The 13,700-nt window shown below is 44.0% G+C and overlaps 2 protein-coding genes, 1 long non-coding RNA gene and 1 other non-coding gene across 10 annotated transcripts; 2 read left to right on the top strand and 2 right to left on the bottom strand.

The window, feature by feature from the left end:
* Positions 1 to 25: 25 nt before the first annotated feature.
* Positions 26 to 3,063, top strand: LOC122622874 (male-specific sperm protein Mst84Dd-like). Of its 4 annotated transcripts, none has more exons than XM_043801528.1 (5): positions 26 to 141; positions 200 to 243; positions 303 to 643; positions 2,326 to 2,501; positions 2,897 to 3,063. In XM_043801528.1, exons 2-5 carry the CDS (start codon positions 217 to 219, stop codon positions 2,905 to 2,907), a joined length of 555 nt encoding a protein of 184 aa, XP_043657463.1. In that variant the 5' UTR covers positions 26 to 141; positions 200 to 216; the 3' UTR covers positions 2,908 to 3,063. The 4 variants fall into 4 exon arrangements, 2 of the variants coding, with proteins under 2 accessions (XP_043657463.1, XP_043657452.1); XR_006326349.1 differs by lacking the exons at positions 2,326 to 2,501; positions 2,897 to 3,063 and adding exons at positions 967 to 1,108; positions 1,164 to 1,443 and having other exon boundaries at positions 27 to 141; positions 303 to 603; XR_006326354.1 differs by lacking the exons at positions 26 to 141; positions 200 to 243; positions 303 to 643 and adding exons at positions 2,134 to 2,239; positions 2,676 to 2,838 and having other exon boundaries at positions 2,292 to 2,339.
* A 70-nt stretch (positions 3,064 to 3,133) lies between these two features.
* Trnar-ccu lies at positions 3,134 to 3,206 on the bottom strand. Its single transcript has one exon. It is a non-coding gene; the product is annotated as a tRNA-Arg (tRNA).
* A 145-nt stretch (positions 3,207 to 3,351) lies between these two features.
* LOC122626056 lies at positions 3,352 to 3,985 on the bottom strand. Its single transcript, XR_006326686.1, has 3 exons — positions 3,839 to 3,985; positions 3,685 to 3,791; positions 3,352 to 3,621 (listed from the first exon to the last, which is right to left on the bottom strand). It is a non-coding gene; the product is annotated as an uncharacterized LOC122626056 (long non-coding RNA).
* A 108-nt stretch (positions 3,986 to 4,093) lies between these two features.
* On the top strand, positions 4,094 to 13,338 carry LOC122626055 (sodium/potassium-transporting ATPase subunit beta-2). Of its 4 annotated transcripts, XM_043806163.1 has the most exons (8): positions 4,094 to 4,235; positions 4,396 to 4,700; positions 6,074 to 6,579; positions 11,453 to 11,593; positions 11,656 to 11,775; positions 11,842 to 12,134; positions 12,201 to 12,369; positions 12,431 to 13,338. In XM_043806163.1, the coding sequence occupies exons 3-8, from the start codon at positions 6,435 to 6,437 to the stop codon at positions 12,532 to 12,534; spliced, it is 972 nt and encodes a 323-aa protein (XP_043662098.1). In that variant the 5' UTR covers positions 4,094 to 4,235; positions 4,396 to 4,700; positions 6,074 to 6,434; the 3' UTR covers positions 12,535 to 13,338. The 4 variants fall into 4 exon arrangements, with proteins under 4 accessions (XP_043662098.1, XP_043662099.1, XP_043662100.1 ...); XM_043806164.1 differs by lacking the exons at positions 4,094 to 4,235; positions 4,396 to 4,700 and adding an exon at positions 4,849 to 5,145; XM_043806165.1 differs by lacking the exons at positions 4,094 to 4,235; positions 4,396 to 4,700; positions 6,074 to 6,579 and adding exons at positions 8,623 to 8,747; positions 9,840 to 10,016.
* Positions 13,339 to 13,700: the final 362 nt, after the last annotated feature.

The raw sequence follows: 13,700 nt of genomic DNA, 5'->3' as shown, positions 1-13,700 counted from the left end.
CTCTCAAACGGAACCGAATATGGCCAGGATTGTGGGACATTTTCCTCATTCGATACCAAACTCTCGGACCTTTCGTTTCGGCCAGCTTCTAAATTTACCAAAATTCTAAATTTTTCTTCAAAATTAGTTTGGCCAAATAAAGTAAGTTAACCTTGACGATGCCCTACTACGAGTATATGTTTAATCCGTTGTCCTGCAGCGCTCGACGGTCTCAAGATGTGTGACGGATGTGGATCGTTGGAGGTGAGTAACTATGCCCCTCACCACTTGCCCACTTGACCTGTGTACGGCATCCTTTCCAGCCGCGCGGATGCCGCAGCCGGGAGTTGCGATGCGGCATCATGTACACCACCTGCGACTGCGTGAAGCGGAACGGCCTGCAGGACAAGTGCCCGCGCTCCGCCTGCCAGGGCAGACCGGCCTGCCTGTGCTTCCCGTTCCCCACCTGCGGTCCGGCGGCCTTCCCGCTGCGCTACGCCAACATGATGATGGGCGTGAACAACAAGCGGATGCGCTGCGCCGCCACTGGAGCGCCAAACGGCGGTGCTGGATGCGGCGGACGCGTTGCCGGCGGCTGCTGTGGTGGATGCGGTCCCTGCTGCTGTAATCTATCGCCCTGCTGCTGTGGCCCGCACAGTCCTCCATGTGGAGCCCCGTCGCCCATTCCCTGCTCCTCTGCTCCGGGCATGTGCTGCCCGCCGCTGCCCGAGGGCGGCATTCCCGATCCGCGTGTCTGGAATTACTGTAACGCACCTGTGACGTACCCATGTAAGTCCGGTCCAGGTCTCTGTCCGTCAACCTGTCCGTCCGTCTGTCTGTCAATCCATCTGTCCATCCGTCCCTGCAATGGGAGGTCCGTAGAACGTGAAAGCCATGGAGCGGAGGAGCACGAGTCATGAACGAGGACTTTGCAGGCCACAGCATCTGGAACATCCGCTTGTGGTGACGCTTCATGTCCTTCTGCAGGAGCTTCATGCCCCCAACGCTGATCCGTCAACAAGGACAGCATGTCCTGGGTTTGGTGAGCGCAGGTGTAGGACCAATGGACCAAATGCTGTTGCCAGGCCCCAAATCCTTCAGTATGACCTCCTTCCGCATCCCGTCGCGTGTAAGTAGCTGCGATTCCTTCCGCATTCACTGGTGTTACCCATCTCATCCCACAGGTGGTTTCTAAGTAGTTCCTGGCAAGTGTTTCGATCGGATCCTGATGGGCCACTTCCTTGGCGGGACATGTTGTCGTTTTGTGGCGCACTTTTGGTTGATCATAAATTGAAGATGTCTTAAATCAAGATGGAGCAGCTGCGGAATAGCCGATACTAGAAGGGCTCAAAGCTTTTGGGCTCCAATGTGAAACCCGTCCGACTGTCTTGATTTAAACGCAATCTTATGTTGGTATCTGGAATCTATTTGGCATTTAATTACAAAATAAACAAATTAAAAGTATTTTCTGTGTATGCATTGGGGGGTCTTCACGGTGCTGCATTTATTTCACGGCCAGTTCTATTGTGGTTAAGAAAAATAAAATATATTGGAATATTTATGTTTATAATGGAAAATCGTAGTGGAGTGCATTTGCTAATAAACATCAATAAACAATTTTGGTAATAAGACCATGCTGGTATCTGGAATCTATTTGGCATATAAATTCAAAATAAACAAATTCGCATTTATGTACTTTATGGCTGCATTTGGTTCAAGAAATCAGTTTCAAACTACAGTTGAAGCCTGCTTTTCGGTTAAAAGGTATATGCGTTAGAATGACAAATTGTTAATAAGTCCATGAAATATGCAATATAGTACATCTTAGCCAAAATTCGGATAAAATATATATATTTTACTTAAATACTTTAATAAGCAACAGTACCTGTACCCATTTTCTTTTGAGCTAGAAGAGTCTTGTTTCAGTCTCAAAGAGTCAGTTGACCTGAACAATTCGCGGCTCAAATTTTGCTTATTTTTTGCATATTAAATGCGGTAAATATAATAGCAATAGAATCCTAAAATGCGTTTTCTTACTTTGGGGATTCAATGAACTGTTCAAAAAGTTCAAGTAGGCCATGGAATTGCAAAGAGTTGGCCATGACTCTCAAGCCAGCCCGAACCGAAATTTGAACTGAACGTGCTGGGGCAAGGGAACAGCTATCCTCATTCGATATCTGACTCTCGGACCAGTCGCTTCGACTTCTAAATTCTTCTAAATTCCAAATTTATTTTTTTCGAGTAAAACTCAACCAAAAAAGTTAGTAATAAGTATATGTCTAAGGATCAAAATCTTAATTTCTCACCTGCAGCGCCAAACAAACCCAACATGTGCAACGGATGTGGATGCTGTGGACCCTGTAATGAAACCCCCTGCTGTGGCCCCCACAGTCCGCCATGTGGTGCTCCCTCTCCCATTCCGTGCTCCCCTGCTCCGGGCATGTGTTGCCCCCCTCTGCCCGAAGGCGGCATTCCCGATCCGCGTGTCTGGAACTACTACAACACGCCCCCAACTTATCCATGTAAGTCCGGTCCCAAGTAAAAACGCTACCAATCCACAATCTGAACCCAAAAATTCTGTCCGTCCGTCCGTTGGCGAATCTTGAGATGCACGGAGAGGCGCTGGACTGTGTGGGCCACAGCAGCGGAGAAGTTGGTCCAAGCGATCAGTGTGACTATTCGTCCTTCTCCTAAAGCTCCTTGCCCTAGGCGTTACCTTGTGAACAAGGATAACGCGCCCTGCGTGTGGTGTGCTCCGTGCAAAGCCCACTGCTACAACACTCCGCCAAAATGCTGTTGCTAGTTTCCGGATTTGGGAGCTACCTACTCCGATTCTAATCCTTTCCACTTACATCGCGTGTGAGTAAATGTTTTAGTATCCCTATTCATCGACTCTTATCCTGTTATCCTCCCTCAGGTGGCTTCTAAGCGGCTCTGTGACTCCGGACGACCCACATAAACGGCGGAACTGAGATCCGTGGGCCATGTTGTGTAACGCGTATTGGTTGGAAACTCGATCGGCTGCAGCTGTCATCACGATGCAGATTTTTAGGCCTTAAATTTTAATAAATATAAGAAATCTAATACTGGTTTTTCACTAGCAAGGGTTCATAAAAAAATAAATTTTAGCTAAATAAGAAAAAGGTTGAAACTTTACCCCAGATGGGACTCGAACCCACAATCCCCGGCTTAGGAGGCCGATGCCTTATCCATTAGGCCACTGGGGCATGTCGCGCATGCCATCAATATGCTGATATCAACGAGAACAAAAAGATACTTCAGTTTGATCCAAAAATATATTGTAAAATTTTGTTTCATGTTGCTGTTTCTATCGTTCTCTATCGGCTTGAATAAAGAAATATTCCAATTGAGTTTTAATAACAATTTAACCAAATTTTATTAGTTATGCCAAGTATTGTACAAATGCAAACAATAGACTTTCTCTGCCTCCATTAAGTGGATTTCCAGGTTTCTTCAGTCGTCGTCGCATTTGTACGATTTGGATCGTGAATATATAATCCAACGATTAAAACCATAGATATAATCACAATAACGAGGACCAGAATGCCAATCAAGCCATAGAGTACAATTGTTTGAGGGCCCGTCATCTTTAAATGATAATGATGATTAATCCGCCAGCGACTGCAGAATGGAAAAGGGTATAGTGAGCATTGTATATTTAACACCATATGGGGTTTTACTTACGATATATTCTTCCGTCACTTTAATAAATTTAAAATTTTCAAATTTACTGTTTGGCTGTGTATAACACATTGAAATGTAAGTTGTAGGTATACTGATATATGACCTTTCTAAAATAGTTGATAAATATAAATCAATGAAAAAGAGGTATGCATACCATGAAAATTGAATAGCTGGTTGAGATGGGTGTGTAGTATTTCCATTCGTTTTTGGTTTCCTAATTAAAGGGCTCTCTTGGTAGACGTATTTATAGGGCAAAATTAACACATTTCGAAAAAAAGCCTTGCAGAAATGGAATGTTGACATCAATGAAACTGAGAAGTGGTTTCTTGCCTTATCTGTCAAGTCTAGTCAAATTTTAATGAAACATTGATACAAACACACTTTAACTTTTCCGAAAATTATAAATATTGTCCAAGATGGAGCAAAAGTATATAGTTATTTTCTTCGCCATTGTTATTTCCTTGCTTATAGTCATCAACATTATGTTGATTGTTTATATTGTGCTGGATGTGAGCTATTACTATGAAGTATATTTCCGCGCAAGGCGCCCGGTAAGAAGAAATCTAATTGGTTTCTAACACTTAGTTCTTTTATAAACCTCAGAGTGCAATGACTTTGAAATCATATAATTTAAACACATCACTCTTACTTATTATTCGAACCATATCAACACAAGATATAATAAAATCATAATTATACAAATTTTTCCAGGATCCAATAGAGCGAGCTAAGCTTGGACCGAGCGGCAGTTTGGGTCACATACATAAATATTAAAAAATGAATCAGAAATTAGTATTGCTTCTGATTGGACTGTCGGTTATTCTCTGTCTTGTCGCACTGAATTTATTGTTTATTTACTTCATAATCGACAATCCGTACCAAACCACGCGTGCGAAGAGAACATTGCCCACGGAAGCTCCCACTTGGGCACCGATTCCAGAATTTGATGTGACGCTCCCTCCGTTGGATGTCGCAGAAGTCGCATCGGAAGTACCACCGCCAGCGATCTAAACAGAGTAAGTTGCCTTTCCAAACGATTTAGCATTCGAGTTAGTTGTCAGTAAGTTTGGATGTCCGATTTCAATCACAATCGCAGTAGTCCTTGCTCCGAACTTCATTGAAGTCTAGTATCTTACACTACGCTATACATAAGTTATGGAAACAAAGTCTTTAATTACAATCTTGATTGTCGTCGTACTAATTCTATTTTTTCTACTCATGATTGTATTCTACGTGTTTCTAAATTTTGATCGCCCTCGTAAATCAACCTTTGCAGCTCCAACAAAATTTATTAATTAAACATTCAATCGAATTCTGCGCAATGGTGGAGTCCACGACGCTAGTTACGATTTTTCTGGTTATCACTGTGTTCCTGCTGACTTTAATGCTATTGTTAATTCCAATGGCCCTTTTCAGGGGTCACAGGGGCGGTCCCAATTCGTATTTTGGTTAATAGTATTAGTAAGTATATATAAGATATAGTAATTTAACTAATGATTTTTCCGCTACTGGCATTAAATAAATTAGAAATTTGGTTAAGCGACACCTAGCGGCAAAATCGAGCTAAACAAAAATAAAGCGGAGACACACACCCAACTATGTGGTAGCACGGCTGCCCGCCAGGTAGCGCTAGTGAGCTAGGCAACCGATTAGTGAAGTAAAAATGTATCGATTTTATTAAAGTATCGAATTTGAATTCAAATGTAAGCCTATTTCGCGGAAAACGAATAGTTTGCCATCCAACTACAAATTTAACATGCAGCGACCTTTATAGGTATTGATATGGTTATCAGTGATCATTAACAGATGCTCCTCTACATCGAACTAGATTAAGAGGCGACTTTTCAATGCGTTTGCAAGCCAATTCCACGTCGATGTTTTGCATTCAGCAATTCATTTGTCCAATTGAAATGGCAACAAGCGTACAAGTCCAACTTGAAATGTAACATGCGCTCAGTGCCAAAGGAAGCCATATTTCATGCGACAATTAGTGGCATCATCCTCATCATCATCAGCAACATCATCAGCAGCATAGTTAATTTTCGCCTACTGGGATTTAGATTTGTCAGGCAGCCAGCTCATGATAGTCACCGCCATCTTAGGCTTCAATTAAATGAAAATTGTGTCACGCGCCGCGACTCGCGTCTTCCACGACGTGGAACTGGAGCTCTGGCTGCCATCCCATTTCATCCCCATACCCATACCTATACCCATACCTACACCTATACCCAGCCGTAGCCAAATTCAAATACAAATCTCTATCCCTGTCCATGTCCGCATCCCAATGCCCATACCAATTCACTTCGTTTCGGTGCCGCAGCGCGTATTTCCGCACACACATGCATAAAGTATTTGATTAAGCCTGACTCTTGCGTATTTCTGATTTCAGATTTTCAGACACATAACCCCCGGTTCGGCTTGGTCTTTCTTTGTCGAATTCAGATCAGTGTCGCGCGGCGCACAGCGGTGTCAACTTGTCGTGTGCAGCGCAAATCCAAAGTGTCACAGCATAGACCATCAGCTTTCCCAGCCAAAGATCAGCCCAGCCGACCGAGCCTTCTACGGGATCCACACCGATCTGTCCAGGAGCTCAATTGGATACCGATCCAAGTCCGATCCTCCCCATTCCCATTCCCATTCCGATTCCGATTTCCAGTCGAGCGATAAGAAGAGCATTGCCAACGCGATCCCGATCCCGATACCGTGTAGCCGTTGAACTGAGGAAGCGCCAGCCGAAGAAGCCTGGAAGAATGCCGACCATAACCGAGGATTGCATAGATGGCTTCCAACAGTACTACTCGCGCCCGCCGGAGAGGCCCAAGAAGAAGAACCTGAAGCAGATGGTCTACGACTCGGAGGACAACTCCTACTTCGGACGCACCATGGACAGCTGGGGTGAGTTTGGGTTCGGAATCTTGCATTGCGGAACATAACGTAAACCCCAAGTGCTGTTGCCAGCAGCCACAGCAGACACACGTCTTGATAAAAGTCTGACCTTAATCAAGAGAATCTCTTTTGTCGTCGCATTAGCGCTGACGGCAAATGCAGATTATTGTGGATATGGATGTGGATGTGAATGTGAATTTGGATGTGGGTGGGATGGATGTATCTAGTTGCCGGCCTCCCGCCGCTTTCGCCACTTTCCAGTCCGTGTCCATGTCCGTTTTTATTGCCCGCCCAATGGCATTCTCGCTTCGCTGGCCCCTCAACGCGACCAGTTCTGTGTGCCCGTGTGCCCACTTGTGCCGCAATATCGGTCAATTATGCCATTATGCAATCAGGCTGCGGTGAACCCGCCAGCGTTCTCCAGAACCACCGCTGATTTCGATGGAAGGTCGTAGTAGCCAGGCCTCCCATGTGCCGTTCCTGGCCTGGACCATCGATTGGGGTTTCATTGAATATCTCACCTGTTTCGCATTATTTGGAATGGTTGTCCAGAGCATCAATCTCTCTGAAGACATTTGAAATAAAGGTAAAACGCTCCTGCTTCACAAAGATTCTCACATCAGAAGATTCTCCCAACAGAAGATTCTCATATCAGGAGATTCCCATATCAGGGTATTCTTATATCAGAATATTCTCATATCAGGATATTCTCATATCAGAATATTCTCATATCAGGGTATTCTTATATCAGAATATTCTTATATCAGGATATTCTCATATCAGAATAATCTCATATCAGGATATTCTCAAATCGTAAATGCACAATTCTTTGACGGGCAGCGCTTGAATCTCTAAAGAACTACTCACCACATCATTAAACTATACCATCTTTCGAGATACTTTCATAGATTAAGCTTCAACCTCGCCCTTGTTTAGATTGCAGGAAATGCCTATTAAGAAAAAGTCGACAATTATAATCGACGACTATTATTCATTAAGAGTGTGATAACTGAATCACGAATATTCACGAGTTCTGAAATACATCTGGAATATATTTACTTTCGCTTTAAATTCTGTTCCCTTGGGGGCAGCTGCGATATTGTTGAATAAAGCTGGCACCATAATCTGAAACTGGAGTATTATGTTGCGGTTCTGTCTTGAACTCAGTAGTAATAGTAATAGTAGTAGGGAGCTTAAAGCTCGAATGCAGTCCTATTTGACTGCCCGCTATCGTGCTCATCCTTTAGTCCTTTGAATACAACTCCAGTGGAACAGAGGGCTCTCCTGCGAAACCCACCCCCAGTGCGTGTATGTACAGCAACTCACGATATGGCCCAATTCTCTGAATGTCCTGTCGCCGTATTTAAACCAGTTCTTCCCTCGCTTTCCCCCCACTCGCGGATTTGAGCGAAATCGGGTCAAAAGCTTAGATTTTTGCGTGCCAGCGATATTTACATGAGCCAGATTTCCCTTCGCCCCTGGCTCGAAATATTTTTAATTGGTTTCATGAAATCAATACAGCAGCAAACACATTTTTTTTTGATTATTTGATGTACATATTTCTCACATGACAATAATTGCCTGCCTCTCATAAAGAGCATTGCACTAAAGCTGCGTTAGTATAACAAACGGTGGTACTTGCAAAGACAATTCAACAGCTCAGGTTCAGCCATTCTTCTAGGTTTTTTCTCTTAGTGTGTTCGTAGTTCTGGGATCGAACCCCGGGCAATTTGCAATAAATGCTGGACAATCGCCGCCGGCACCGCCTAATTAAAACGAGTGCACAAGGAGGCAGCGTTTCCACGGCAATTAGAACGCAACCCAATCTCGGTCCGGAAAACCCGACCGATCCCAGATCCGGACATTCCACTCGCCGTCGAAAAACGCGATGCTGCCAAAAGCGCACCGCTTTCCACTTTCCACTCAAAACAAAAAGCAAACTCGGCTCGAGAGAGCCGCCGAGCCTCATTCGACTCATACAAAAACCGGACCAGCAAAAAAACCAAGCCAAACAGACTCAAGCCAAGTCGCTGGATGTTTGGCTGCGTATCGACAGACATCCGATTCGTGTTTCAGTCTGAAATTTGTTTTGAGCGGCGGAATAACGTGTCACGGACAGCTCGTAACGTGGTCGAAACGCGTTCCGTTTGCAAACAGCAACTTGAATAGAGTTTGTGGTGCGTTCCGTGCTGTCACCGCCCCACTTTCCTGTCATAAAATAGAGTCCTTGAGGATAATTGAAAATTCTGTCACGCGCCCACAGGCCCAATAGCTAGTGAATTCACAAAAGAAAAGTATTAATGCCAGCCAGAGGCTTAAAGAACGCTCCGATATTTCTTCAAAAAGGTGTGGTTGTTTGTATGTGGCCAGGCATTAAGAGCGCGCCAGCTAAGAGATACAGATACTTTTTCAGCGCTGTTTTCAGTGCTAGACGGCAAAGAGCGGGATGGTTTCTGTTGTTGTCGTTGTTGTTGGTGTTGCTGGTGTTATTGGTGTTGCTGGTGTTGTTGGTGTTGCTGGTGTTCTTGGTGTTGTTGTGGAGGTTGTAGTTCGGGGTAAAATAAAAAAGAACCACTGCATGCAGCATGAATAAGAACAGATACTTTTGTATCTGCCAGTTTGCCAGTGCGCCGGGTCAAAACCAATGCGGCATTGAAATCACCACAGCAGACGCGGAAATGAGACCATGTCGCCGCCGCAGTAGTACGGCCTTCTAGCCCCATTTTAGCCCACTTGGCACGGCCGGCCCATCGATACCATTCCAGGCCAACCAGTTGCAGTTCGTATCTGACGGATGCAACATTTCGGCTTCGCCCAGGAGAGCCAAAAAAGGCGCCAAATTTCCTGCTCGTCCAAAGGGGGTTGAAACCGACGACGGGTGCAGAGTGAGAGAAATTAAGAGAGCGAAGGACCTGAACTGTGTGTATATAGAAGGTGCATGAACTTGTGTGTAGTATATCTGCACAACTCGGTGTCGGTGCAATATTTACGATACAGAAACAAACACACAGTGCCACCAAAGTTTCTGAGCAAAACATACGTTCGCAGTGATTCGCTTGGAAATATTGTGCATCATACGTTAAAAATACTCTGAAGTGCTTTAAGGGAAAATTTCAATACAGAAAAATAGACATTTGCTAAAATCAGTTTGCAGTTCAATTGCTGTGGCTTTTTTGGAATTTTTTCAACTTTTAAAAATGCATGTTTTTAAAGGCTTGAATCGATTCCGAGTAAGTCACTAACCTAACTGAAAACTGAACCGCAAACAGGCCTTTAGATCCAAAGAAAACCCACCGATAGAAGTATGTCCAAGCCAGTACCAATGAGTCCGTCCTTCGTGGACGAGGATCTGCACAACTTGAGGAAGCCCAAGCCATTCAAATTGGGCCAGTTCTTATATAACACCGAGGATGGAACTGTTATGGGTCGCGATCGATCGTCATGGGGTAAGTTTATGGTTTATTGTCGTGTTTATTGCAGTCCGGTGAAAACTGCTTTTGTCGGGCATATGTCAGCTGTAAATCTGGCCCAAAAGTCGTATTTCACTGTAGCCAATTTGAGCCAGATTCGGGAATGTACGAGACTCTCGATAGCACGGCACTGCGAAAGTAACGTCTAAGGTGCCGCGAGTTGCACTCACTCGTAAATCACAAAAAAAAATTAAAAGTACACCTCGAGAGGCGACAAACAAATTAACATCAGCATGTAACGATGCTGGGAAATGGGAACGAATTAGGGCGGGGAAATGCGGCATCTTCAATTACCGCCAGTTAAGCTGTCCGCCTCACTGTTTATCATCAATTGCACGGCAAAGGTTTTGCTCGGCACGCCAATATTGGCATTTAAATGTTGGCCAGTCCAAGGCCCTCGCTATAAGTAGACAACTGCAGTGCAATGCAATTATGCTCTGAAATGGGCAAGGCAGAGCTGAAAATACACGAAAGCGGAAATGTGCTGTGACATTTGCCAGATCTTGGCAAGAAGCGAGATTCTTATTCGAGGGCAAGATACTAGTATGCAATTAAATTAATTAATTTGGAACTAAGCATTATACTTGCTTAACACTTATACACTTATCAACTATTTGTAACTTAATTTAATATATATATTTAAAACAATATGCATATCATGTGAGCCTCAGCTTTTATGAGCAGTGTAGTTCCAGTGCTTATTGTACTAGCATTTTGACAGCAACTGTAGCGCGTGTATCTAAGATTTAAATAGAAAATCATATTTTTCAAGACTGGCGGTCTGCACTGGTCTTAAAAATCCAATTAAATTCACACCTAGTATATTCCCTCCTGAAAATTCGTTAAATAGTAAGGTAAATTCTGAGCATGGCTGCACGTAGCGTATCCAATGAAACCAAACTCCTCCAGCTCGGTTTGGTTACTCCCTTAGTTAACTGCTCTCTCTCTCTCCAACCGACTTCCTCCCATTCCGATTGAGGTTATGTCGGCTAGAAGTAGCTGAGACCAAGAACGATCTCTTCACACCCAAGACCACGTAAATAATGGGCTCTTGAGTGGAACCGTGCTCATACTCTTCCCCGCTGATTAAGAGAGTATCGAGAATATATAGAATTGTGCGAATGTTTTCGATGATGATTCAGTGGAGAAGCTCGGCGTCTGATTGCCGTCCACTCCGAACTTGAGAAGCAGCGGAGCTTGGGGTTGGTCCCCATTTGTTTCATTTGCTTCATTTGTTTATATGGCCCACTCGAGCCGGCGTCGTTGTCAATTATCGGTTTAACCCATGTCGACCGCGAGGGCCAGTGGCAATTAGTTAATTCAATCGCTTCAATTGACTGCGTATCGCTGTTAGGAACGGCTTTAATCGCGGTAATTCAATAAGCATTTCCCGCTCTCTCTCTCTGTCGCAGCCAAAATCGGAATCTTCTATGTGGCCTTCTACGGAGTCCTCGCCGCCCTCGTGGCCATCTGCATGTGGGCCTTCTTCCAGACCCTCGATCCTCGCATCCCCAAGTGGACTCTCGACCGTTCCCTAATAGGCACAAATCCAGGTGAGTTGCCATCGTAAAGGCCTTCCGCCAAATTCATTGCTAACTGATCTGTGCGATTGCAGGTTTGGGTTTCCGACCCCTGCCACCGGTGGACAACGTGGAGAGCACTTTGATCTGGTACAAGGGCACCCAGCACGAGAACTACAAGCACTGGACAGACTCCCTGGATGAATTCCTCGCTGGTAAGTACTTCTATATGCAAAGGGATACAGTTACTAATTGCCTGCATTTGCACCTTAATCCCGCAGTGTACAAAGTACCCGGACTAACTCCCGGCCGTGGTCAGAACATCTACAACTGCGACTACAACCAGCCGCCGCCGAAGGGTCAGGTGTGCGACGTGGACATCAAGACGTGGTCGCCGTGCACCAAGGAGAACAACTACAGCTACCACAAGAGTGCGCCGTGCATCTTCCTCAAGCTGAACAAGATCTACGGCTGGATTCCAGAGTACTACAACAGCTCGCGCGACTTGCCCGTGGCCATGCCCCTCAGCTTGAAGACCTACATCGCTGAGGTCGAGAAGACGCAGCCAGAAAAGGTGCGTTGTGATACAAAATACCAGATACTCGTATCCAGACTAACTAAGATTCTTCTCCTTCTGTAGCTAAACACCATTTGGGTTTCGTGCGAGGGCGAGAACCCAGCCGACCAGGAGAACATTGGTGCTGTCAACTACCTGCCAATCAGGGGCTTCCCCGGCTACTTCTATCCCTACCAGAACTCCGAGGGCTACTTGAGTCCCCTGGTGGCCGTGCACTTCCAGCGCCCCAAACGTGAGTAGTGCCTCCAGTCCAAGGATTCTCCAACTAATGACTCTGTATCTGTATCGCATAGGCGGAATCATCATCAACGTGGAGTGCAAGGCTTGGGCTCGCAACATCCACCACGATCGCAAGGAGAGGATCGGATCGGTGCACTACGAGCTCCTCATTGATTAATTTATACCACACTATTACCAATAATAGAAACATATAATAGAAACAGAAGAATCTCCGATGAACAAGAATCTCGGTAGCAGAGGAGGTGTGAGGACGTTGTTAAGCCTCGTCTAAGACAATCCTACCAGAGGCAAACCACCACATGTTGTAGTGAAGATTGTGAAAAGGTTCAGATTTCCGAATGTCATTAAATATCCAAATTATTTGATTGTGTTTTCCGCGTTATTAAGCATACATACAAGCATACAAATTATATTCAAGACTTGCAACGCCTATAATATACAAATTTTTAATTCCAATAACTATTTATGCACCTTACGATGAAAGTTAGACGTAAGACTGTAAAGCTAAACACCAAGATGGGAATCCAATGGACAGCAATGTCTGAATCTCAATCTTATTTGGCGCTGACCAGTAAATAGTAAATCAATCAAATGCAACAAATTTACAGCAATTAATCCAAACTGCCATTTCCGATAAATCAACAAAACGAATCCCTAGATATAAAAAATTTATAATGAAAATTTAAGGATCTTTTTTGAGTCTGCTGCTATAATGTATGTAACCGAAAACAGACCAATTTTGTCTACCAAAAATCTTAAATATTTACAGCTAGCTTCAGAATTTACCATATTTATAAATAACTTAGTCAAAAGTGAAACCAATATACATCACATTTTGATCAACGACAGAAGAGCAACATTTGGAAAACAGAAACTCGTAACTTTGGTTAACTTGTAAGTTTATGATATATAATAATTGCGAAGAATGAAATGTAAGGAAATAAATTGAGACGGCTAATCACTTTCAATTCTTTTTCAATAAAATCCAAATGAAAGTAGTCAGAAAAGCAAGTCTGTTTTAATTTAGTTTAATACCCTACCGTTTCTCAAAATTATCGGATGGGCATATGACACACTTTAGGATTTACGTAAACGCTGATGTTTGCCCTGCTGTGATAAGATAATTATACCGCTGATATGCCATATCACGACCATCTCAGTCGTCACTTGACAATGGTCAGCCGCTGACTGATAAAAATACTTAAAGCCAGATCGATTGGCTTTTATTTATGTATAATAGGTTTTGTAGCTGCGCGGTCACATCGGTTTTTATCAGTCGAAACATTAAGTCCTCCAATTGCGTCATTTAAAATCATTAACGAA

Source organism: Drosophila teissieri, chromosome 2L, assembly GCF_016746235.2.
Source record: "Drosophila teissieri strain GT53w chromosome 2L, Prin_Dtei_1.1, whole genome shotgun sequence".
Lineage (NCBI taxonomy): Eukaryota > Metazoa > Arthropoda > Insecta > Diptera > Drosophilidae > Drosophila > Drosophila teissieri.
The sequence above is the reverse complement of the archived record's forward strand: the minus strand, read 5'-3'. Positions and strand labels throughout refer to the sequence as shown.

Excerpts from the sequence above, each read along its gene's own strand:
- LOC122626055 (XM_043806163.1), top strand. The coding sequence starts at position 6,435 with ATGCCGACCATAACCGAGGATTGCATAGATGGCTTCCAACAGTACTAC. Across the intron at positions 12,135-12,200 it reads AGAAGACGCAGCCAGAAAAG|CTAAACACCATTTGGGTTTC; the intron begins GTGCGTTGTGAT and ends CTCCTTCTGTAG. Across the intron at positions 12,370-12,430 it reads GCACTTCCAGCGCCCCAAAC|GCGGAATCATCATCAACGTG; the intron begins GTGAGTAGTGCC and ends TGTATCGCATAG.
- LOC122622874 (XM_043801528.1), top strand. The coding sequence starts at position 217 with ATGTGTGACGGATGTGGATCGTTGGAG. Across the intron at positions 244-302 it reads ACGGATGTGGATCGTTGGAG|CCGCGCGGATGCCGCAGCCG; the intron begins GTGAGTAACTAT and ends CATCCTTTCCAG. Across the intron at positions 644-2,325 it reads TGTGGCCCGCACAGTCCTCC|ATGCTGTGGACCCTGTAATG; the intron begins ATGTGGAGCCCC and ends CAACGGATGTGG.